Source organism: Hypanus sabinus, chromosome 17 (genome assembly GCF_030144855.1).
Source record: "Hypanus sabinus isolate sHypSab1 chromosome 17, sHypSab1.hap1, whole genome shotgun sequence".
NCBI lineage: Eukaryota > Metazoa > Chordata > Chondrichthyes > Myliobatiformes > Dasyatidae > Hypanus > Hypanus sabinus.
Window position 1 is genome coordinate 77,030,480 of NC_082722.1, and position 23,423 is coordinate 77,053,902.

Here is a 23,423-nt window from a genome sequence, read left to right on the forward strand (position 1 = left end):
GACAAATTTTGTTTAAAATCCCTTCTTGTGAATCACTTGGGGATATTTTAATAAGATGATGGTGCAATATAAATAAAAGTATTTAAAAATGCATTACAGAGGACTGTACTATTTTCTGGCAAGAAATGATGAACAGTCAGCAGTTCCATGGTAAATTTTAAAGAACATCTAATTTGCAACATTGGAGAACACATTGAATTGTTGAACCCTCGTGCCCATAAGTTGCAGAAGTAGTTTTAGAGAGACCACCATGACGGTCACAGAGAAAGGTTGCCACAGTGACTAATTCACCTGGTGAAGCCAGGATTTGCTGCTAAGTTTATAAAACTCCCAAAACCTTGCATAGCTTACATTGTACCATGCAAAAATTTAATTGGTTTGATAATTTTATGACACGGTTACATGAATATCAGCTTGTGCTTGGTAAAAAAAAGTTTAATATTCAAAGACACTTTATTATCGAGGTACATATACTCCCAGTGGGCACTTTATTAGGTACCTCCTCTACTTAATAAAGAAGCTACTGAACGTATGTTTGTAGTCTTCTACTGTTGTCGCCCATCCTCTTTAAGGTTCAATGTGTTGGGCATTCAGAGATGCTCTTCTGCGCAACACTGTCACCTTCCTGTCAGCTTGAACCAGTCTGGCCATTCTCCTCTGACCTCCCACACTAACAAGGTATTTTTGCCCACAGAACTGCCACTCACTGTTTTGATTGTCAATGTTTTTGATTGTTTTTTTTGCACCATTATCTGCAAACGCTAGAGACTGCTGTGCGTGAAATTCCCAGGAGATCGGTGGTTTCTGAAATACTCAAACCACCATGCCTGGCACCAGCAATCATTCCGCTGATAAAGTCACCACATCACATTTCTTCTCCATTCTGTTATTTGGTCTGAACAACAACCTCTTGACCGTGTCTGTGTGCTTTAACACATTGAGTTGCTGCTATATGATTGGCTGATTAGCTATTTGCATTAATGAGCAGGTGTACGGGTTTCTTAATACAGTGGCCATGAGTGTATGCCACCATATACCACACTGAGATTAATTATATTGCAAGAATTCTGAGTAGAACAGAGAAATACAATAGAATCAATGAAAATCTGCACACAAAGACTGAAAAACAACCAATGTGCAAAGAAAACGAGAAATAAAAGTGGCGTAAGCAAACAAAAAATCGGCACTGAGGTTTAGGAGCCAGAGATGATGATGGTGAATAGTGCTGACAGATCCCTATATAATACAGAAGGTCAACTTTCCTCCATAAACCAGATGCAGCTGGCACAAATATTACACAGTGCATCTGCCAAGGACTCTGAGCCAACGCTTAGGATTCTGTTCTCTCTCCTGGACTGGGAATTCAATCCTCAGCATTCAAGATCAGGTGTAGACTTGGATTTCAACAAGCCCAGAAAATTGGGATTGACACTTCCGATAGGGCAGAAGGCATCATTCATAGTAAAGGATGGCACTCTTACTTAGCCCTTTACCTTTCTTACCTATTACCATCCAGCTTCTCGCTTCATTCCCCTCTTCCCCAAACATCCACCTTTCCCCCTTAACTGGCTTTTCCTAACACCTGCCAGCATGTACCAATTCCTCTCTCCTCACCTTCTATTTCTGGTTCTGCCTCTTTTCTTTCCAGTCCTGGTAAGGGGTCTTGGCCAAGGTGTTTTACACCTGGTTGCAGGAAACGTTTCTATATACATTATATGGTTATATGCATTATATATATGTATATAGTTAAATGACATAAATGTGATTTAACTTGATTTATTTCCCTCCATAGATGCTGCCTGACCTGATGAGTTACTCCAGAACTTTGTATGTGTTGCTCTGGATTTCCAGCATCTGCAGAATCTCTTGCATTAATGGCTTTTCTAGTCACCTTGTTGTTCACGAAACCTTGCTGTGTGACGGATTTGTTTTTGTTAGAATCAGAATCAGGTTTAATATCACCAGTATATGTCATGAAAATTATGTACAATCTGTAAAAGTTACGCAGCAGTACAATCCAATGAATTACAGCAAATCAAGACTGTGAATTACAATAAATAAATATATAAAATAGGTAAATTAAGTAAGTACTGCAAACATAAAAAAGTAAAGATGTAATGATCATGGGTTCAATGTCCATTCAGAAATCAGATTGCAGAAGGGAAGAAGTTGTTCCTGAATCATTGAGTGTGTGCCTCCAGGCTAGTGTCAAATAGGCTCCAGACAAACTGAGCGATTGTAAAGATCAGACAGACATGAAACATCACATCCTCATGCCTTCCCTATCAGTTTGGAGGATTTTAACCAGGCCAACTTGAAAGAGTCTCTAAAAAATTATCACCAACAAATCACAGCAGAAATGAACAGCACACCAATGATGTCTCCTCGTGTGGTGATGAAATGTTTGCAAATAGATTGCCAAGATCAGAGAACAACTCAATCCAGCCAACAACAGATCACTTGTAGTACCAGAGGAACCGACACACTGAATCACTGTTACACCACCAGCAAGAGCACTCACCGTGCTATCCCACATCCACACTTCAGAAAGTCTAATCACCTGGCCGTACTTCAACTCCCAGAATCTAGGCAGTGATTGAAGGCTGATCTCTCACTCGGTAATAGTAATCACAACACAAAGATATTAAGCTTGGGAGGGTACCTGTCTTGAGGTCCTAAGAAGAGACTGAATAGGCTGATGCTGTTTTCTCTGAAGCAGAGAGGCTGAGGAGTGATCTTACAGAGATTTATACAATTATGAAAGGCGTTGAAAAAGAAGATGGCCACAGGTTGGGAAGACTAGAAATAGGTTTAACGTGAGGAGAAATAAATATTTAGTGGTATATGAGGGACATAAAGATATGATAAATTACAAATATCAGAAGAAAAGGATTTATAATGTAATATATTAACATAGATGGCCATATTTACATCCTGCTGCAATTGAATCCTTAACTTCCTTATTAAAAGACCACAGTCAATGTTCGAAGTTCAAAGTAAATTTATTATCAAAGTACATTTATAGTATGTCACCATATAAAGCCCTGAGATTCATTTTCTTATGAGCATACACAGAAAATCAATAGAATAGTAACCATAACAGGATCAATGAAAGATCAACCAGGGTACATAAGACAACAAACTGTGCAAATGCAAATATAAGTAAATAGCAATAAATCATGAGAATATGAAATTATGAGATAAAGAGTCCTTAAGGTGAGATCATTAGTTGTGGGAAAATCTCAATGGACAGTCAAGTGAATGCAGTTATTCCCTTTTATTCAAGAGCCTGGTGATTGTGGGCTAGTAAGTGTTTGTAAACCTGGTGGTGTGAGTCCCGAGGCACATGTACCTTCTACCTAACGGCTACAGCAAGAAAAGAGCATGGCCTGGGTACTGAGGATCTCTGATGACGGATGTGAATCAGTAATAACATCTCCTCTTTGTTGACAATCAACACGGTACACCTGAAGTATATGTGCCTAGCTCACTGCTCTCCATTTGACACTCAGGGTTGTGTGGCTCAAGCACCATCTTCAAATTTGCCAGTGACACCGCTATTGTTATAATCTGAGAAGGCAAGATGAGGCGTACAGGAGCAGGATAGATCAGCTATTACTCGAGTTGGTGAGACCAAGTAATTGATTGTGGACCAGGAAGGGAACATCAGGAGAACACACACCTCATCAAGGAGTCTGCAGTGCAAAGGGTGAGCAACACCCTTCAAGTTTCTGAATGTTAACATCTTGTAAGAACTATCCTAGGCCCAACAAAACAATGACATCATACAAAAGGCACACCAACAACTATATTTCTTTATGGCTTTAAGGAGATTTGGAATGTCACCAAAGACACCCTGGATTTCTACAGATGAATGGTGGAGTGCATTCTGACTAGCTTCATCGCAACTTTCATCACAGTCTGGTACAGAGGCTGCAATGGACAGGATTGGAAAGAGCTACAGGGAGTTGTGGGCACAGCTCTGCTTACCATCAAGGACATCTTCAAGAGACAGGGCCTCAAAATGGTGGCATCTATCATTAAGGAATCAAATGGGGCATGCCCCCTTCTCATTTCCACCAACAGGGAAGAGGTACAGGAGTCTGAAGCCCCAAATTCACTGTTTTAAGGAAAGCTTCATCCTCTCTACCATCAAATTTCTGAACGATCCATGAACCCATAAACACTACCTCATTATTCCTCTTTTGGACTATTTATTTTTTGTAACTTGGAGCAATTCCCATGTCTTGTGCTGTACTGCTGCTGCAAAACAACAAACATCACAACTTATATCAGAGACTAAAACATCATTCTTAATTGTATGCTCAGCATGGACTTGTCAGGCTGCAGGTCTGTTCCTGTACTGTATAACCCTATGAATCTGTATTTCACAAGGGGGCCCAACTTGAAGGTGTTTTGAGGCAGGTATAGGGGGAGATGTTGGAGGTAGGCTGGTGGATGTGTGGAATGCCCTGCCAGGGGTGGTGGCTGGGACAGATACATTAGAAACATTTAAGAGTCTTTTAGATAGACATACGGATGATAGCAAAATGGAGGACTGTATAGGAGGGAAGGGTTAGATTGACCTTAGAGTAGATTAGGGAGTGGTTGTAATGGGGTGACATGGTTAGCGTACTACTAGTACAGAGCCATCAAACTGAGTTCAGTCCTCCTGCTGTATGTGAGGACATTGTACCTTCTCTCCACGACCATTTGTGAGGTTCCTCCTGGTGCTCCAGTTTCTTCCCCAGTCCAAAATTGTACTGGTCAGAGGATAAATTGGTTATTTCCCACCGCTGCCTGTTAGGAGTTTGTATGTTCTCTCCATGCCCACGTGGGTTTCCTCAGGGTGCTCTGGTTTCCTCCCATAGTCCAAAGCTGATAGGTTAATTGGTCACTGTAAATTGTGCCGTGATTAGGCTAGGATTACATCTGTGGATTTCTGGGCAGTGCAGCTCCAAGGGCTGGTAGGTCCTATTCTGTGCCGAATCTCAAAACATATATTTTAAAACTGTAAATCGCCCTGTGATTAGGCGAGAGTTAAATCGATAGGTTGCTTGGCAGTGCGGCTCATAGGGTCAGAAGGACCTGTTCACACCGTCTCTCTAAACATAAATAAATAATGTCATCACAACATCATGGGCTGAAGGGCCTGTTCTGTGCAGGTCTGGTCTAAGTTCTATGTTCTGTTTCATTGGCAGTACAGTGCCTCTGAGTATAATGAAAAGGACTAACAAGGCGACATTAAAACTCATGCCTCTTTACCTGATGGGACTGCGGCCCAGGTCATGATCCATAGCGCGCACCTGCCCCACCGACGTTCCGGCCGGGGCACTCTCGTTGACCTCCATGATGTAGTCAGGCTGGGAGAATACCGGAGGCTCATCAGCATCCTCCACGGAGATCTTGACCGTGGTTGTATCCTTGAACGGACCCCTGCTGACGAAACGCGAGTCGAAGAACGCATTGGCTGCCTCCACCTTCAGCGAGTAGGACTTCTTGGCTTCGAAATCCAAGCCCTGCTGGAGAGAGTGACAGAGATGGATCACCTGGCAATTGGAGAAGGCTGAGCTCAAAGGAAGACTGATGAATGGAGTGGGTGTGGGAGCAACACCATGATGGAAGATAATACATCTTCTAAGAGAGTGACTGGAAATGAAATATATCCTGTAGCGGTACACCAGCTGGGCTGGGGGAAGAACACCCCTTCCATCAGCATCTCTGCTACATACGCCTCCTTACATTTGGTCAACTGGTTAACTGTTATGGTGACATGTATACAGGAGCCATACATCATAAACACAAGAGGTTCAACAAATGCTGGAAATCCAGAGGAACACACAAAATGCTGGAGGAACCTGGCAGGTCAGGCAGCATCTATAGAGAGGATATTCCTTCCTCAAGACAGTGGCGTTCATTAGTCCTGAAGAATAATCTTGACCTGAAACCCTGACTCTTTTTTCCCTCTCCATAGCTGCTGCCTGACCTGCTGAGCCCTCCAGCATTTTGTGTGTGTGTTACAACACAGCATCAGTGAAGAGTGCAGCTTATTATCCACACCAGGATGTCCCGACTCAAAAACGGTTACTTTCCCCAAGCAGTAAGGCTGATCAACACCTCCACCCACTAATCCTCCCCTCCACACCCCCAACCACCACTACTTTATCATTTCCTGTCAGTCACCTCCTGTGCCTAGTATCACCTTATGGATCTATGTATATATTATTGTATTATACATATCTATGTCTATCATATCTATTTATGATCATTGTGTTTCTATTATGTATTTATGGCTATTGTGGTTTTTTTATGCTGCATCAGATCCTTTTTAACTGTATACTGATCAATGACAGTCATTATCATCATTATTATGTGTCATGTCTTATAACACGGTCAACAATTATGGCCATGATTGTTCTTGGCAAACTTTTCTCCAGAAGTGAGCTGCCAGTGCCTTCCTCTGGACAGTGTCTTTATAAGACAGGTGACCCCAGCCATTATCGATACTCTTCAGAGACTGTCCGCCTGGTGCCAGTGGTTGCATAACTAAGACCTGTATGTGCACCAGCTGCTTACACGACCATCCACCTCCTGCTCCTAAGGCTTCAAGTAACTGATTTGGGGAGGGGGTTAAGCAGGGGTTACACCTTGCCCAAAGGTGACCTGCAGAATAACAGAGGAAGGGGAGCCTCCGCCTCACAACTCTATGAGAGATGTTTCTCCATCCCGTCACCCAAATAATAATAAACAATCATAAATCTTGAAAGCCCTGTTTTTCATGCCATCCATACAGATCATTGCAGGCAGCCCGCAATACCTCCTCAGGGTGTGCTAGTTGTTAATGCAAAGGACGTATTTCACTGCATGTTTTAATGTACATTGAAGTCTGAATATGAATCTAAGTTGATTACAGTGCAAAGTGATGTCATAGTTACATTGCTGCTAAACTGTAGTAATTAGTTCCTTAATGATGTCATAGCTGAGGGGGGTGGGTCTGGCACAGTGCAGACAAGCTCCTATTATCTATGAAATGCTCCAAATGTCGTGTGTCACAAGTAGCACCTGACAAGTCCAGCTTCTGGCCTTCACGCTTGGCTTAACGACTAAGCCTGGCAGACCCGTTTCTACTGACAGGAGAAGGAGCAAAGATGGGTTATTAGCTCCTTAAAACCAGTCACTTCGGGCAGATGGAGCTTAGCAGCTCATCCAGGAGAAGGAAAACTCTGATCTGAAACCTCCGCTGCCTTGTAGATGTACCCACTCGTGGGGACGACTTCAGGAGTAAACCCCGAGGAAAAATCCAGAGTTTATTTTCTAAGGCAGTCCTGCATTGAGTTCAATGCTGACTGGCAACTCCTGTGATGCCACTGGTGGCAAAGCGTATCGGCCTCTGTTGTTCATCAGCTGTGCTGAGCAAGGAGGTTTGCAACATGGGCAACAGCTTGCTCTCCAATCTACAGCCCTGGCTTGCACACCGCATGGAAAGTTAGGGTTCAACATGATGGTCAATCCCAACCAACGGAGGGGCTCACTGTTGGTTCAAGAACCAAGTTTCTCTTTGCTCGAACTGTGTGCATTCTTTTAAAGGTTTGTAAATGCTACTTAGCTGATGCTATGTACCTGTGATGCTGCTACAGGTAAGTTTTTCATTTCACCTGTGCATACACGTACCTGTGCATATGACATTAAACCTGACTTTGAGGGAAAGAGGCTGTTCGGCCCATCATGCATGCGCTAACCAGTGGACATCCATCTGCATTAATCTCATCCTGGCCAAGGCAATTCAAGTGCTTATCCAGACACATCTTTAGTGTGCCTGTAACTCTGCTTTCATTGCTTTCTTTAGCAGATAGTTGCTCTGTTCTGATCAGTTAAAATCCATCCCCAGTAACAACAAGGATTATTTTTAATCAAGGTAGTCACACCTGAAGTAAAATTAACCATTCTGCTGGAGGAACTCCAGCTGGGACACCATGGTAGCGTAGCAGTTAGCATGACGTTATTACAGCTCAGGGCATCAGAGTTCGGATCTCAGTTCCTGCATCCTCTATAAGAAAGTTTGTATTTTCTTCCAGTGTGTGCGTGGATTTCCTCAGGCTGCTCCAGTTTCCTCCCACAGTCCAAAGATGAACTAATTAGTAGGTTAATTGGTCATTGTACAAAAGTTTTCCTGTGACGAGGCTAGGTTTAAATCGGAGAGTCGCTGGGCAGTGCAACTTCGTGGACCGGAATGGCTGTTCAGTACAGAACTCCAATTATTTATTTATGTGGAGGTACACCACGGGATAAGCTCTTCTGGGCAATGAGCCACCCATCCATTTAACCCTTACTTCATCTGAGGACAATTTACAATGAACAATTAACCTACATCTCTGGAGGAAACCTGAGCACCCGGAGGAAACTCATGCAGTCACGGGGAGAATGTGCAAACTCCTTACAGAGGCTGCTGTAAGTGTTATGCTAACCACTATGTTATCATGGCGCCCCTAAGAGGGATCAGGGGACGTTTAGATATAGAGCCAATCTGCACAGAATCAGGCCCTTCAACCCACAGATTCTGTGCTAACCTTCAACTACCCATTTACCCCAATCCTACACTAATTCCCTTCTAGATGCTCCATGTTCTCATCCACTCCCCCCACCCCCACATTCTGTCACTAATTTGGTAAACTACCATGAGGGCTAACCTACCTAATCACATGTCTTTAGAGATGTGAGTGGAAACCACCGAGTGACAGGGAGATCATGCAAACTCCACACAGAGAGCATCGAATGTCAGGTTCGAACCTGGGTCTCTGGAAGTTGGCACTGTGCCACCCGCTCAACGCTACACTCGCTGGAGTGACCTGACATACATAACTAGGATATTAAAGGATCCCGTATCATGAGTTAGCAACCGTCAACCAAAGAGTGGGCAACAGGGGCACATTTGGGAACAGGATGAGCTCTGTGAGTAAATATAATTATCCAAACAGCAGAGAGAATGCAGGATCTATTCATGAAAGGTCAATATCAAACAAGGGAAATTTTCACCCTGGGTCTAACACTCAGACATCCTTCCCTAAATGATTGTGGCGGTTCTTCATTACCCCTGCAGAGAACACAGTGGAGAAATAAATCCTTTGGCACAAATTTTTCATGCAACCAAGATTTTCATCTTCTGCTGGTCTCATCCATCTGTGTTTGGCCCAAGTCCCTCAAAGTCTGCCCTATCCATCTCTTTAAATGTTGTAGTTCAACCAAAGTTTCTTAAGGCAATAAGACATAGGAGCAAAATTAGACCATTTGGCCCATCGAATTTGCTCTGCCATTCCATTATGGCTGATTTATTTTCCCTCTCAACCATTCTCCTGGCTTCTCCCTGTAAGCTCTGATGGCCTGATTAGTCAAGAACCGGTCAACCTCTGCTTTAAATATACCCAATGACTTGACCTCCACAGCCATCTGTGGCAATGATTTTCACAGATTCACCACCCTTTGCCTAAAGAAATTCTTCTTTCTATTCTTAGACTCTGTCCTCTGGTTCTTGGGACCCATTTCTACCACTTCCTTTGGCTCTTATTCAAGCTATTCACCACCCTCTGCACAAAGAAACTCTTAAATGTTTTGTGCAAGCAGAAAGGATTAGTTTAGTTGATTAGTAACTTAATTAATTCGGCACGGCATTGTAAGCTGAAAAGCTCGTTCCAGTGCTGTGATATGTTCTATGTTTGATGTTCTAAGCCTTTCTCCTTCCCTTCTTAAGCCTCTCTAGCTTTTGATTCACTCCTTGGGAGAAAAAACACATACATTCAGCCCATCTACACCTTCATAATGTTATTTGTTTTGCCATACAGTGCAGAGAAGGCCCATCTGATCCTTTCAGCCACGCGACCCCACAACCCGCAAAAACCCTGACCTAACCCTAACTTAATTTCAGCATAATTTACTATGACCAATTAGCTTACCTGGTACATCTCTGAGAAGAAACTGGAGGACCGGGGAAAACGCCTACATTCTACAGGGAGGACATACAGAGAGACCTTACAGAACAGCGTGAGAACTGAACCCCAAACTTAAAAAAGGCCCCAAGCTGTAGTATCAGCGCACTAACTGCTACGCCATCGTGATGCGCACAATTTATACACAATTTAATGACAGTTCGACATCAAGGAGTAAAACACCAAGGGCAATAAAGATTGATAAGATGCCCACAGCCTAAGGCATGGACGGGGAAGCTTATTGGAAGTGCAGGGGAATGGAACAGGAAGGGAGTTCGTGGGTGTCAACTTCTCCGACGATCTATCTTGGGTCCAACATATCGATGCAATTACAAAGAAGGCACAACAGTGGCCATATTTCATTAGGAGTTTGAGGAGATGCGGTGCGTCACCAAATAATCTTGCTAATTGCTACAGATATCCTGAGGAAATCATTCGAACCTGTTGCATCATGGTCTGGTACGGAGGGGCCAGAGCATAGGATTTGCCAGCTCCATCAAAGGTTCCAGGCCTCCTCAGCATTGTGGACATCTTCAAAAGGTGATGCCTCAGGGGGACAGCATCCATCACCGAGGACGTGCCCTCATCTCATTGCTACCATTGGGGAGGAGATACAGGAGCCTCAAGATACCTACTCAATGCTTTAGGACATTTAGTCCATGCTGAACTATTTAATCTGCCTACTCCCATCAACCTGCACTGTGACCAAAGCCCTCCATCCGTTTACATATTAAACGTTGAAAATGAGCCCACATGCACTACTTGTGCTGACAGCTCCTCCCACGCTCGCATGACCCTCTGGGTGAAGAAGTTCCCCTTAAACTTTTCACCTTACACCCTTAATTCAGGATCTCTGGCTATAGTCCATCCAACCTCAGCAGAAAAAGCCTGCTTGCATTTACCATAACTATACCACTCATAGTTTTGTATTTTGTTTGCCTCTATCAAAACACATCTCAGTCTTCTACATTTCAAGGACTAAAGTCCTAACCTGCTCCCTGCTCAATCTTTGTGTGTACACACACACACACACACACACACACACACACACACACACACACACACACACACACACACACACACACACACACACTTCTTATTGTAATGTACAGTTTCTGCAAACCAACAGATTTCACAACATATGCCAGTGATATTAAACCTAATTCTGCTTCTAAAGAAGAGGGCTGGGAGGAGGGTTGTGTGTAACAGATGCTAGCACAGCCTGGCTGGGCTGAGTGGCCAGTTTCTAGGCTGTTAATTATTATGATTCTGGTTGGTTCCAAAGACTAGACGTTTAGCAAAGAGAAGCCCGTGAAATTAGTATGGTAGCTTTCATGACTAATCAGGAAATTTAAAAAAACAGATGGTAAGATTAGCATGAATTTTACATACCAACTGACAGGCCTAATTAGGATGATGATATGAGGAGCTGAATAATGGATTACACTGTGTTTGGGGCCCAGACATCACTTTCCAAGGTCAGGCGCTGTGTTAAACTTGCTCCAGCTGATTAAATAGACTTGGCAGAGATTAGCGACAGAACTACGAGAGATGATACATTACAGTCCATGTCTGTCCTTCACTTGGGGATGACCCAGGACTCTCTAGCAAGATCATAAGACTGTAAGACTTAGAAGAAGAATTAGGCCATTTGGTCCATCAAGTCTGCTCTGTCACTCCAACATGGCTGTTTTATTATCCTTCTCAACTCAAATCTCCTGCCTTCTGCCCATAATCTTTGACACTCTTAGTAATCAAGAACCTATCAACTTTGCTTTAAGTATACTCAATAACTTGAACTCCAATGCCATCTGTGGTAATGAATACTATAGATTCACCACCATCTGCCGAAAGTGATTCTTCTTCATTTCTGTTCTAAAGAGACATCTAAAGAGCTTCTGTCCCCTGGTCCTAGACTCCCCTGACATCCTCGCCACATCCCCTCAATCTAGGCCTTTCGATATTCAAAAGGGTTCAATGACATACTCCCTTGTATTTTACATCCCAAGGCATCAATGTATCCCAGTGCTTTCACCTTGCCATAGCTTCATCTCTCCCATCTCTACAAACCTCCAGCTTTTCAATATTTCACACCATCGACCCTCAGCAATTTTATCGATGCAAGGGTTTCAAAGGTACAATGTAATGTCAGAGAAATGTACATACTATACATCCTCAAATGCTGTTTCTTCGCATCACAGAAGACATCTTGTCTTTCTACATCTCAGCTTGGGACAGCAACTGCTCTGCCGGAGACTGCTGAGAGTATTACAGGAATAAGTGTACAATGTACTGTGTATGTTAATCAAAATGGCTTCTTTGGTTTGCTAGACTAGGAATGCTTTTATGTTTGATAAGTGTTTTCTCTTGCAGTTGTTTAGCTTTGGACTCGCTGATATGGGGATTGTATTCATTTGTTAACCAATGGGGAATGTTATTTTGTCTTGTGAGGCTGGGAGCTTGGGGGTTTCACAGTCTTTTCAGGGGAGGCGGGAAGGAGATGCCGAGAAAGGTGGACGTGTGTGGCACTGCTCAGTCGACCACCGGGGTGGTCCCAGGTGCGAGGATGTGGAAGTCGGAGGATAGCGACGAGGGGTTGAATGGTTCGATGGTTGAGCTCCAACGATGTGCACTAAACTGACTGAACTCTGATAAGTTGGCGCCTTTTACTTTATTTTCTTTTCCTTCATATATACTGTATTGCATAGTACTCTTTTAGTTTTAGTAAAATCTTTAAAGTGTATTCCGTAACGGTATCTGGTGTGAGTTTGATATTGTGTGGTACGCGCGGCAGAAACTCGATTCTCACAGCACCTGCGTGTACGGGAGGTGGGGTTGGTGAGTGGCTGGATCTCCTTTTCCCCTAGACATATACCAGCCTGTAGGGTAAGTGTTACATAAGCATCCCCTCCTGTCTCAAGAAAACAGCTACCATAATCAAAGATCCCATCACCCCGGGGAACTCTTTCTTCTCCTCTTTCCCACAAGGCAGATAAATCAAAAGCCTGAAGTTATGTAGCACTCTTCCTTTTGCAGTCATGGCCTAAGGGATAAATTAGAAGGAGTGAGTTAAAGTAGTAGATTTAGGGACGGTATCCCGGAGTGACTAATGGAGAAGTCATTAGATAGATGCAATGTACAGTGGAATAGGAATTGTAATTCATTTTACGTTGTCAGATGTTCCGAGATACAATGATAAGCTTGTCTTGCATACTGTTCATACAGATCAGATCATTACACAGAGCACTGAGGTAAAACAACGTAAAATAATAACAATACAGAATGAAGTGTAACAGCTGCATATAACATGCTGGAGCAATTACATATAGCAAACATGCAGCTGCATATAACAAACATGCTGGAGCAACAGGCAGCATCTATGAAAAGGGAAAAAAAAGTTGACAGTCCAGGCTGAAACATTGACTTTTTACTCCTTTCCATATATGCTCCCTCAGCTGCTGAGTTCCTCCAGCATTTTGTGTAGGTCACTCTGGATTTTCTGCATCTGCAGAATCTCTTGTGTTTATGAGTAGCTAACGAGAAAGGTAAATGCAGGCAAACAATAAAAATGCAAAATCATAACAAGGTAGATTGTGAGAAGAGTCCACCTTGTACTAGGGAAACATTTAATGGTCTTATTACAGCAGGATAGAAGCCATCCTTTTAGAAGAATTTAGAAGATTGAGGGGGGATCTTATTGAAACGTATAAAATTCTAAAGGGATTGGACAGGCTAGATGCAGGAAGATTGTTTCCAATGTTGGGGAAGTCCAGAACGAGGGGTCACAGTTTAAGGATAAAGGGGAAGCCTTTTAGGACCAAGATGAGGAAATACTTCTTCACACAGAGAGTGGTGAATCTGTGGAATTCTCTGCCACAGGAAACAGTTGAGGCCGGTTCATTGGCTATATTAAGAGGAAGTTAGATATGGCCCTTGTGGCTAAAGGGATCAGGGGGTATGGAGAGAAAGCAGGTACAGGGTTCTGAGTTGGATGATCAGCCATGATCATACTAAATGGCGGTGCAGGCTTGAAGGGCCGAATGGCCTACTCCTGCACTTATTTTCTATGTTTCTACGTTTCTATCCTTGAGTTTGGTGATGAACTTTTAGGGGAACATACATTCAGGGGAAGAGCCCACAGTCTTGTCCCAGGATTGGGGAATCGATAAGTAGAGGACAGAGGTTTAAGGTGAGAGGAACCCAATGGGTAACGTTTTCACCCAGAGGATGTCAGTTTATAAAATGATCTGTCAGAAGGTGTGGTTGAGACAGGAACACTAACAACATTTGAAAGACACTTAGATAGGACCTGGACAGGAAAAGTTTACAGCAGAGGTACCCAATCTGTTTTATGCCATGGACCAATACCATTTTGCAAGGGGTCCATGGACTACAGGTAGGGAACCTCTGACCTAGAGGGACATGGGCCAAACACAAACAAATAGGACTCACTTCAATAGACATCTTGGTCAGCATGGGTCACTGGGCTTTAGGTTTGTTTTCCTGCTGTTTCACTCTATGACTCTGAGCCAGGGGTTTACAACCTGGGGTCCACAGACCACTCAGTTAATGGTAGGGGTTCGTGGCACTAAAATGGTTGAGAACCCCTGTTCTAAACTTCTTCCATCTCATCATAAATTGATGGTTTTCTGTCCCAAACACCCACCATAGGAAAATGTAGATCATCACTATTGATTGTAACTATACCCCTCATAATTATATACACTGTGGTTGTATTTTGAGTATGAAGCTTAAAATAGAAAAGGGAAAACCTTGGGTTGATTTGAAAGTGTGGACAATTGTTAAGATGAAGAATTAATGTTGCTCACAGGGATGATGGGAACCGGAATTGTCCTATCAAAACAACATGAGGATTTTAAAGTTCTTCCAAGCTGCTGAGATTAATGGTTCCAGTTAAATGGTTCATTCTGAATAGCATTCAAGCTGTGAGCATTTGCCCAGTTGGAAGGGAAGTCAAACAGCCCAGGTTTGTTTCAGCAGCTGTCGGCTGTCTGAAATCTCGCTTCCATCAAGCTCGTTCCAGTTTATTCAAAGTTCAAAGTAAACCTATTATCAAAGTATGCTCAGTGGCCAATTTATTAGGTATGTCCTGTACTTTTATTATAAAGTGCCTATTGAGTCTATGCTAATGATTTACTGCTGCCTTAGCCCATCCGCTTCAAGGTTGGATGTGTTGTGTGTTCAGAGATGTTCTTCTGCACACCACTGTGGCAATGCATGGTTATCGGAGTTGCTGACAGCTTGACCTGGTCTGGCCATTCTCCTCTGACTTCTCTCATTCACACAATATTTCACCAGTGAATTGCCACAGACTGGATTTCTTTTGGTTTACTTTTGTGCAATTCTCTGTGAACTCTAGAGAATCGTGTGTGTGAAAATCCCAGGAGTTCAGTAGTTTCTGAAATACTCAAACCACCCAGTCTGGCACCAACAATCATACCACTGTCAAAATCACTTAGATCACGTTTCTTCCCCATTCTGATTATTTGGTCGGAACAACAACTGAACCCCTTGACCATGTCTGCATGTTTTATTCATTGAGTTGCAGGCACATGACTGGCTGATTTGGTATTTGCATGAATGAGCTGGAGTACACGTGTACCTAATAAAGTGGCCACTGAGTGTATGTCACCACGTAATTTATTTTCTTTCAGGCATTTACAGGAAATTTAAAAAAATAAAATAGAACTTCTGAAAAGCTACGTAAAGAGGACTGACAAACAATGAACATGGAAAAGAAGACAAAATGTGCAAAGAAAAAATAAATAATACTGAGAACATGAGTGGTAGAGTCCTTGGAAATGGGCCTGTAGGTTATGGAATCAGCTCGGTGTTGAGGAAACGAAGCTATTCACGCTGGTTCAGAAGCCGGGTGGTCGTAGGACAGTAAATGTTGTTGAAAGTGGTGGTATACAACCTAAGACTCGTATACCCCCTGCCCAATGCCAGTGGCTAGAACAGAGCATGGCTTGGACGATGGGAGCTCTTGATGATGTTTTCCATGTAAAGATGCTCATTGAGAGAGAAGGTGTTTCCTCTGATAGATTAGGCTGTATCTACCACTTTTCTGAAGACTATTCTATTCCTGGGGACTGGTGCTTCCAACCCAGGCCATCACGCTACCAGTCATCAGACCCAGAAATAATAGGACTATTTCCCACCCCACTGAAGAAGTTGCCTTGTCTCTTTTCTTTGCAGAGTAGCAAATTAATCTTTGGCACGTGGCCAAGTGGTTAAGGCATTTGTCTAGTTAACCGATGGTCGCTAGTTCGAGCCTTGGCTGAGGCTTGCGTGTGTGTCCTTGAGCGAGGCACTTAACCACACATTGCTCTGCAATGACACCGGTGCCAAGCTGTATGGGTCCTAATGCCCTTCCCTTGGACAACACTGGTGGCGTGGAGAGGGGAGACTTGCAGCTTGGGCAACTGCCGGTCTTCCATAAAAAAAACCTCGCCCAGGCCTACGCCCTGGAATCTTTCCAAGGTGCAAATCCATGGTCTATCGAGACTAACGGAGGCCTACAGCAAATTAAGCCATGGAGGGCCACAATGCAGAAACAGGTCCTTCGAATCAGTTCCAATCATCAATCACTAATTCAATATACGACCATAAGATACAGTAGCAGATTTAGCCATTTGGCCTGTTGAGTCTGCACCATCATTTCCTCATGGCTGATCCATTTTCTCTCAGCCCCAAACTCCAGCCTTCATCCTGTATCCCTTCATGCCCTGACTAATCAACGATCTAGCAATCTTTGCCTCAAATATACCCAATGACTTGGCCTCCACAGCTGCCTATAGCAACAAATTCCATAGATTCACCACTCTCTGGCTGAAGAAATTCCTCCTCATATCCATTCTAAACAAAAACTCCTCTATTCTGAGGCACTGTTCTTTGGTCTTAGACTCCCCCACCACAGGAAACATCCTCTCCACATCCACTCTATCGAGGCCTTTCAAAATTTGTTAGGTTTAAATTAGGTCACCACTCCTGAATTCCACTAAGTATGGGTGCAGAGCCATCAAACTCTCCTCATATGACAAGCCTTTCAAACCCGGATGCATTTTTGTGAGCCTCCTATGAACCCACTCGAACGCCAGTTCATGATTTCTCTGATAAGGTACCCAAAGCTGCTCACAATGCTCCAAGTGAGACCTCACCAGTGCTGTATAAAGACTCAACGTTATATCCTCGTTACTTGATTAAGCATTCTATGTTATTTACATAATTCATTATGAATTATATATAAAAGTACATGAATGGCATACGTCATTACACCACTACATCATATGCTCAAGTCTCACTAAAGTAAAAACAAAACTGAAACACGCATTCCAGGCTCCACGTTTCTGCTTCCAATCAGTTTTATGCTACTTTCAATTAGTTTTACGGTTACAAAACATAACACATAATATTTGATAAGCAGTGTTCACAAGCAGTTATAAAGCAACACACAAGATGCTGGAGGAACATGGAGCCGGGACCCTTCTTCAGAACTGAAAAGGAAGGGGTAAGATGCCAAAATAAAAAGGTGGAGAGAGAGAAAGGAGGATAGTTAGAAGGTGATAGATGAAGCCAGGTTGGTAGGAAATGTGGGTGGAAATGGCTGGTTGGTAGGGCTGGAGTGGAAGGAATCTAATAGGAGAGGAGAGTGAGCTATCAGAGAAAGAGAAGGAGGGAGGTAATAGGCAGATAAGAAGAGGTAAAAGGCCAGAGTGGGGAATAGAAGAAAAGGGAAAGGAAGGTTTTTTTTAACAGGAAGGAGAAATGGATGTTCATGCTTGAAGGCTTCCCAAAAGGAGAATAAAGTATTACTCTTCCACTCTGAGGGTGGCAAAAATGTATAAATTATGCATTTAGAATTACATTGTTTACAAGAGAGACCAGAATTACAACAAAAAGAAACAAAGCAACAGACGGAGTGATCTGACGGGTCAACTAATCTTATTTTATTTAATCTTAATCTAATCTGCTCAAAATACCCAGAAGGTCAGGCAGCACCCATGGAGTGATGGCATGAACATTGACTTCTCTAACTTCCGTTAATGCCCATCCTCCCCTTCTTATCCCATCCCTGACATATTCAGTTGTTTGCCTGTTCTCCATCACCTTCTGGTGCTCCCCCACCCCATCCATTTCTTTCTCCCGAGGCCTCCCGTCCCATGATCCTCTCCCTTCTCCAGCTCTGTATCACTTTTGCCAATCACCTTTCCAGCTCTTAATTTCATCCCACCCCCTCCGGACTTCTCCTATCATTTTGCATTTACCCCTGCCCCCTCTACTTTCAAATCTCTTACTATCTTTCCTTTCAGTTAGTCCTGACAAAGGGTCTTGGCCCAAAACGTCAACAGTGCTTCTCCTTATAGATGCTGCCTGGCCTGCTGCGTTCCACCAGCATTTTGTGCGTGTTGTTTGAATTTCCAGCATCTGCAGATTTCCTCGTGTTTACCCATGGAGAGAGAACTTTTTTCTAAAATCCTTTCTTCCAGAGACTCAAGATTCAAGATTGTTGAATGTCATTTCCAGTACACAGGTGCAAAGCAGAATGAAGTAATTGTTACTCCAGATCCAATGCAGCACAAAAACAGTGAGATAAAGAACACAATAACAAAAAACAATAAATATAAATTCATAAGATAGCTTATATACATAGGTCAATTGTATGTCCATAAAGTGACACCAGGCACAGGAGTGTCTGTACATAAGGCAAATGACAGAAAATGATAAAGTAGTGGTGTTTGGGGGTGTAGAGGAGTGGGGGAGGTGTTGATCGGCCTTACTGCCTGGGGATAGTGACTGTTTTTGAGTCTGTGGTTCTGGTGTGGATGTAACATAGCCTCCTCCCTAATGGATTTGGGTCAAACACTATCCATGAGCAGGGTGGGTGGGATCCTTCAGAATGTTACTGGAACTTTTTCCAGGACTTTCTGTATATACTGTATGTTCTTGATAGTGGGAATTACAGTGCCGGTGATGTGTTGGGCAATTTTGACAACCCGTTGTCGAGCCTTCCTCTGCGCCTCTTTGCAGTTTGGGTACCATGGAGTGACACAGCTGACTAGAATGCTCTCTACTGCACATTTGTAAAATAATCTTGAGTATGAACGTGCACAGTCCTGCTCTCTTCAGCCTGCTCTGAAAGTAAAGACATTGGCAAGCTTTCCTGTTTGTGTAAGATGTGTTCTGGTTGTGTGAGATGTGTTTGAAATTGCACGCAGTTTCACTGCTGTATCACCCATGTAAAGTGGGATATGAGTGGTTCAAGTGTCACCAGCCCCTGCAGTCACTTCCACAGTACTGGCATTCTCTCTCAGTATATCTCAATACCTTTTTCAGACTGATGATTCCCTCTTGAGTCTGTGAGTCGGTTGTGATTTCGAAGAAGTCCCTTCCATCTCCTTCAATGATGCTGTAGGACACCATGCCATTCTCACCAATGTCTGGGTCTTTGGCTTTGAGCTGTCCCACTACTGTCCCTACCTTGGCAGCCTCTGAGACTGACATCTGGTACACACCTGGAAGGAAATGAACAACAAGCATTGCCTTCAGAGATGATCATGGGAAACAGGAACAGGAATTGCCTTTACGGTCCCTCGAATTTATTCCTGTCTAACCCAATTTGTCTCTTCCCCATTATCTCTGATTCCCTCTATAGAGCTAAGGTCAGCTTCAGATTCAAATGCAGTCCGAAGTTTATTTATCACGTCAAAACATATTGTACAGTGAAATGTGTCAGTTGTGTTCGGGGTGCCCGCACTTATCTCCACACATTCAAAGATTCAGCGTTACAAAGGTTCATTTATTATCGAAATATACAACTCTGAAAGTCTTCTTCTCCAGATAGCCACGAAACCAGGAAAGAACGGCAGCATGATCGCAACCCCCATCATTCCGGCACCAACATAACATGTGCACAATGATCAATACAAGCAACAAAAACAGCAAAACAAGCCCTTCCTTCCCTCCTTCCCCCAACCCATTCATTCACACATACAGTCAGGCTTCAAACCCCAGGACAGGCTGCCTCCAGTACTTTGCCCTGGACTCTCAGACTTACAGTCATTGGGCTTCCAACTGAGTCACCAGCCCTCCTCCACAAGGCCTTCTTCCCCACTGCTATCAAAGTTCTAAATTAATCACCCTTTGCCAAGTGGTGCTGTCATATCCTTGGGCTCTCAACTCTCCCTCTCCTAGTTGTTCCCCTGCAGTCTCTTTAGGACAGGGGTTCCTAACCTTTTATATGCCATTGACCCCTTGCATTTACCAAGCATTTTTGTTTCACACTACTTCAGTTTATACATTTCATGGCAGCATAGTGGTTAGCACAGCTACTATAGAGCAGCAGCAATCACCATTCAGGTTCAGTTCCTGCCGCTGTCTGAAAGAAGCTTAGACATTCTTCCAGTGACCATGCATCTTCTGGCTTCTGTACCTCCTCCCTGTAGGAGTGAGGAGAGGGCAATCCTGGATGCTTTGGGCCTCTTAATGAATGATATCGCCTTCTTGAGGCATCTCCTTTTGTAGATGTCATCGATATCAGGGTGACTAGTGCCCACGCTGGAGCTGGCTGTGTTTACAACTCTCTGCAGCTTTCTCAAATCCAATTCAGTGGCCGCTCCATACCCGACCGTATGCTCTCCATGGTAGATTTGTAGAATTGTGCTAGAGTCTTTCATGAAATATCAAATTGCCTCAGACAGTTAATGAAATATAGCTGATGGTGAGCTTCTCCAGAAGTAGACCCAGGATCTTTACTGGGACCTCTGCTGTTTGTGATGTATAAATGACCAGGATGGTAATATAGATGGAAGAGTTAGCAAGCTTGCAGGTAATGTGAAGATTGGAGGTGTTGCGGATAGTGTAAAAGACTAATAAAGAATTCAGCAGGATATAGATCAGTTGAAAATATGGGCAGAGAAATGGCAGATGTAGTTTAACCTGGCCAAATGTGAACTGTTGCACCGTGGTAGGTCAAATACAAAGAGGTTGTTATGTGCAAGATACCTAACAATGTCGATGCGCAGTGGAACCTTGAGCTCCAACTTCATAGCTCCCAGAAAGTGGCTACGCAGGTTGATAGGGTGGTTAATGGCATGCTTGCCTTTGTTAGTTGAGCATTGAGTTCAAAGGTCAGGAAGCTGTGTTGCAGCTTAATAAAACACTAGTTAAGCGGCATCTGGAGTATTGCATTCCATTCTGGTCATCCCATTATAGGAAGGATATTGAGTCTTTGGAGAGGGTGCAGAAGAGGTCTAATAGGATGCTGCCTGATTTAGAGGGCACGTGCTTTAACAAGAGGTTGGACAAACTTGGACTGTTTTCTCTGGAGCGGCAGAGGCTGAGTGGAGATCTGATAGAGTTTATAAGATTATGAGAGGCACAGATAGTGTAGATGGGGAGTATTTGTTTCATAGATCTGAAATGTCCAGTACCAGAGGTCATCCATTTAAGGTGAGAGGGGATAATTTCAAAGGAGATGTAAGGGCTAATCACAAGAGTCATGGGTGGCTGGAATGCGCTGCCTGGGACGGTAGTTGAGGAAGATAAATTTGGAACTTTTAAGAGACATTTAGAGAGGCACATGAATGTGGGGAAATGAAAGATGTTGTGCAAGAAGAAGTAGTCAGTTTAATTGATTAGTAGTTTAATCTGTTCAGGACAATATAGTGGGCCCAAGGGCCTGTTCTTGTGCTGTACTGTTCTATGTGGACATCCAGGAACTTCCCTGAAGCTACACAGGAAGCTGATCCCACTTCTGAGAGGGGAGTTGATAAACTAATGCAAGGTGCAAGACTACAAAAGAGCAGGAATGGGATTGACGGGATTGTTCTGCTGTGAACTAGCATAAAGACAATAGCCTGAATGGCCTCCTTGTGTTGTACAAAGTGACAACGTTTCCCTGCTTTTGAACCATGCTTCTCCATCTGGAAGATGTTTAATATAAATGGAGACTTGTGACTCAGTAAAGAATCAGGGTAGCTTAAGCTGTAAGGCTTTGATGCCCACATTCCTTAGTTGATACCTATTGGTATTAATAGCAATCCAGTTCCCCAAGGACTGATGATTACATTCCTGGGTTTAATAACCCAGAGTGCAAATCCAACCAGAACTGTTTAATCATTTAATTTTGGCTCCAGTAAAAATCTTCAAAGTCAGCATGAAGCTACCAAACAGTCAGGAAAGCATTCCTAGCTTACTTGTGCCTTACTGGGAAAAGATTCAACCATTCCTTGCCTCACTCGCTCTCCATTTGATTCCAGACCATCACTAAAATTCCAGTTTCACCACTACATTTGCAGGATAAGTAAAAAGGGACAATAAGCATTTCCATGGATATCTGCTAAGGTAAAAGGTTATACCCCAATCCTAACTAAACTACATTATTATTGATCCCGATGAAGGATCGTCAGAATCTAAACACTGTACAGCCAATCAGAACCCAAGTTGTGACCGACATTCCAAACTCAACCCTGGCACAGCCAATAAAACCCAATCTGAGAACAGAACCGAACCCAACCTCAGCATGGCCAATCAAAATCCAAGTCCAGAATAGAGGATTAAAAACCCAATCTAACTACAGCGAATCCAAACCATAACAGCAACATTGCCAATCAGAACTTAATCCAATCACAGCCAGCCTAAACCACAAGCTTAAACATTTTCAAAACCCAGCCTGTCCCAAATCCAAAACAGATGTCAGATGATGTCACGTCCAGGGTGAATAAACATTTTTGGACCAGATTTTCCCTCGGTGTTTGCTTTTGCACAACCAGGTATAGCCACAGGGCAGTGAAAGTTTGAGATTCGAGTTTCCCTTTCCCCTAGATGAACTGCCTACCACAGTTGTCGAGCCCCATTTGCTACTGGTTTTAAGACATCAGTACCGCACCCTTGCCTCTTCTATCAGTAGAAATAGTTCCACTGGGCTTAGTAGCTAAGCCACTCGTGAAGGTCAGGAACTGAGCTTGGTTGCTAAAGTCTACTTGTGTCGCATGCCATTGGGAGCATTTAATATGTAGGGTGAACTTGTCCTTACAACCACCTCTAGCTGTAACAGCCTTAGAGAACCAACTCAGATTTAACTCTAACCTATTCACGGGACACCTTACAATGACCAATTAATCTACACAGTATGTCTTTGAACTGTGAGAGGAAACCAGAGCACCCAGAGAAAACACCTTTTTGCCCTGTGTCCCTGCACCCTTTTACCACCTATCAACTAATAAAACAGGACGGTCTGCACCTGGGCTGGACTGGAATCAATGTCCTAGGGGGAGCGTTTGCTACTGCTGTTCAGGAGGCTTTAAACTAATGTGGCAGGGGGATGGGAACAAGTGCAGAGAGACAGAGGGGGGTGTAAAATGAGGGTAGACGCAAAAAGTAGTAAGGTGAAAAGTAAAAGTGGCAGGCAGGCAAATCCAG

At 43.4% G+C, this 23,423-nt stretch overlaps 1 protein-coding gene across 3 annotated transcripts in view; it reads right to left on the reverse strand.

Annotated features, from left to right (window-relative positions):
- Nucleotides 1-23,423, reverse strand: part of LOC132407041 (cadherin-11-like) — a 251,172-nt gene that overhangs the window by 91,564 nt on the left and 136,185 nt on the right. For 2 of the 3 annotated variants that reach the window (XM_059993279.1, XM_059993280.1), the window contains 2 exons: nt 19,329-19,516; nt 5,266-5,522 (listed from right to left, as the gene is read on the reverse strand). In XM_059993279.1, the coding sequence (XP_059849262.1) occupies nt 5,266-5,522; nt 19,329-19,516 (445 nt within the window). The remainder of the gene's footprint in view (nt 1-5,265; nt 5,523-19,328; nt 19,517-23,423) is intronic. The other variant, XM_059993281.1, reaches the window with a different exon arrangement.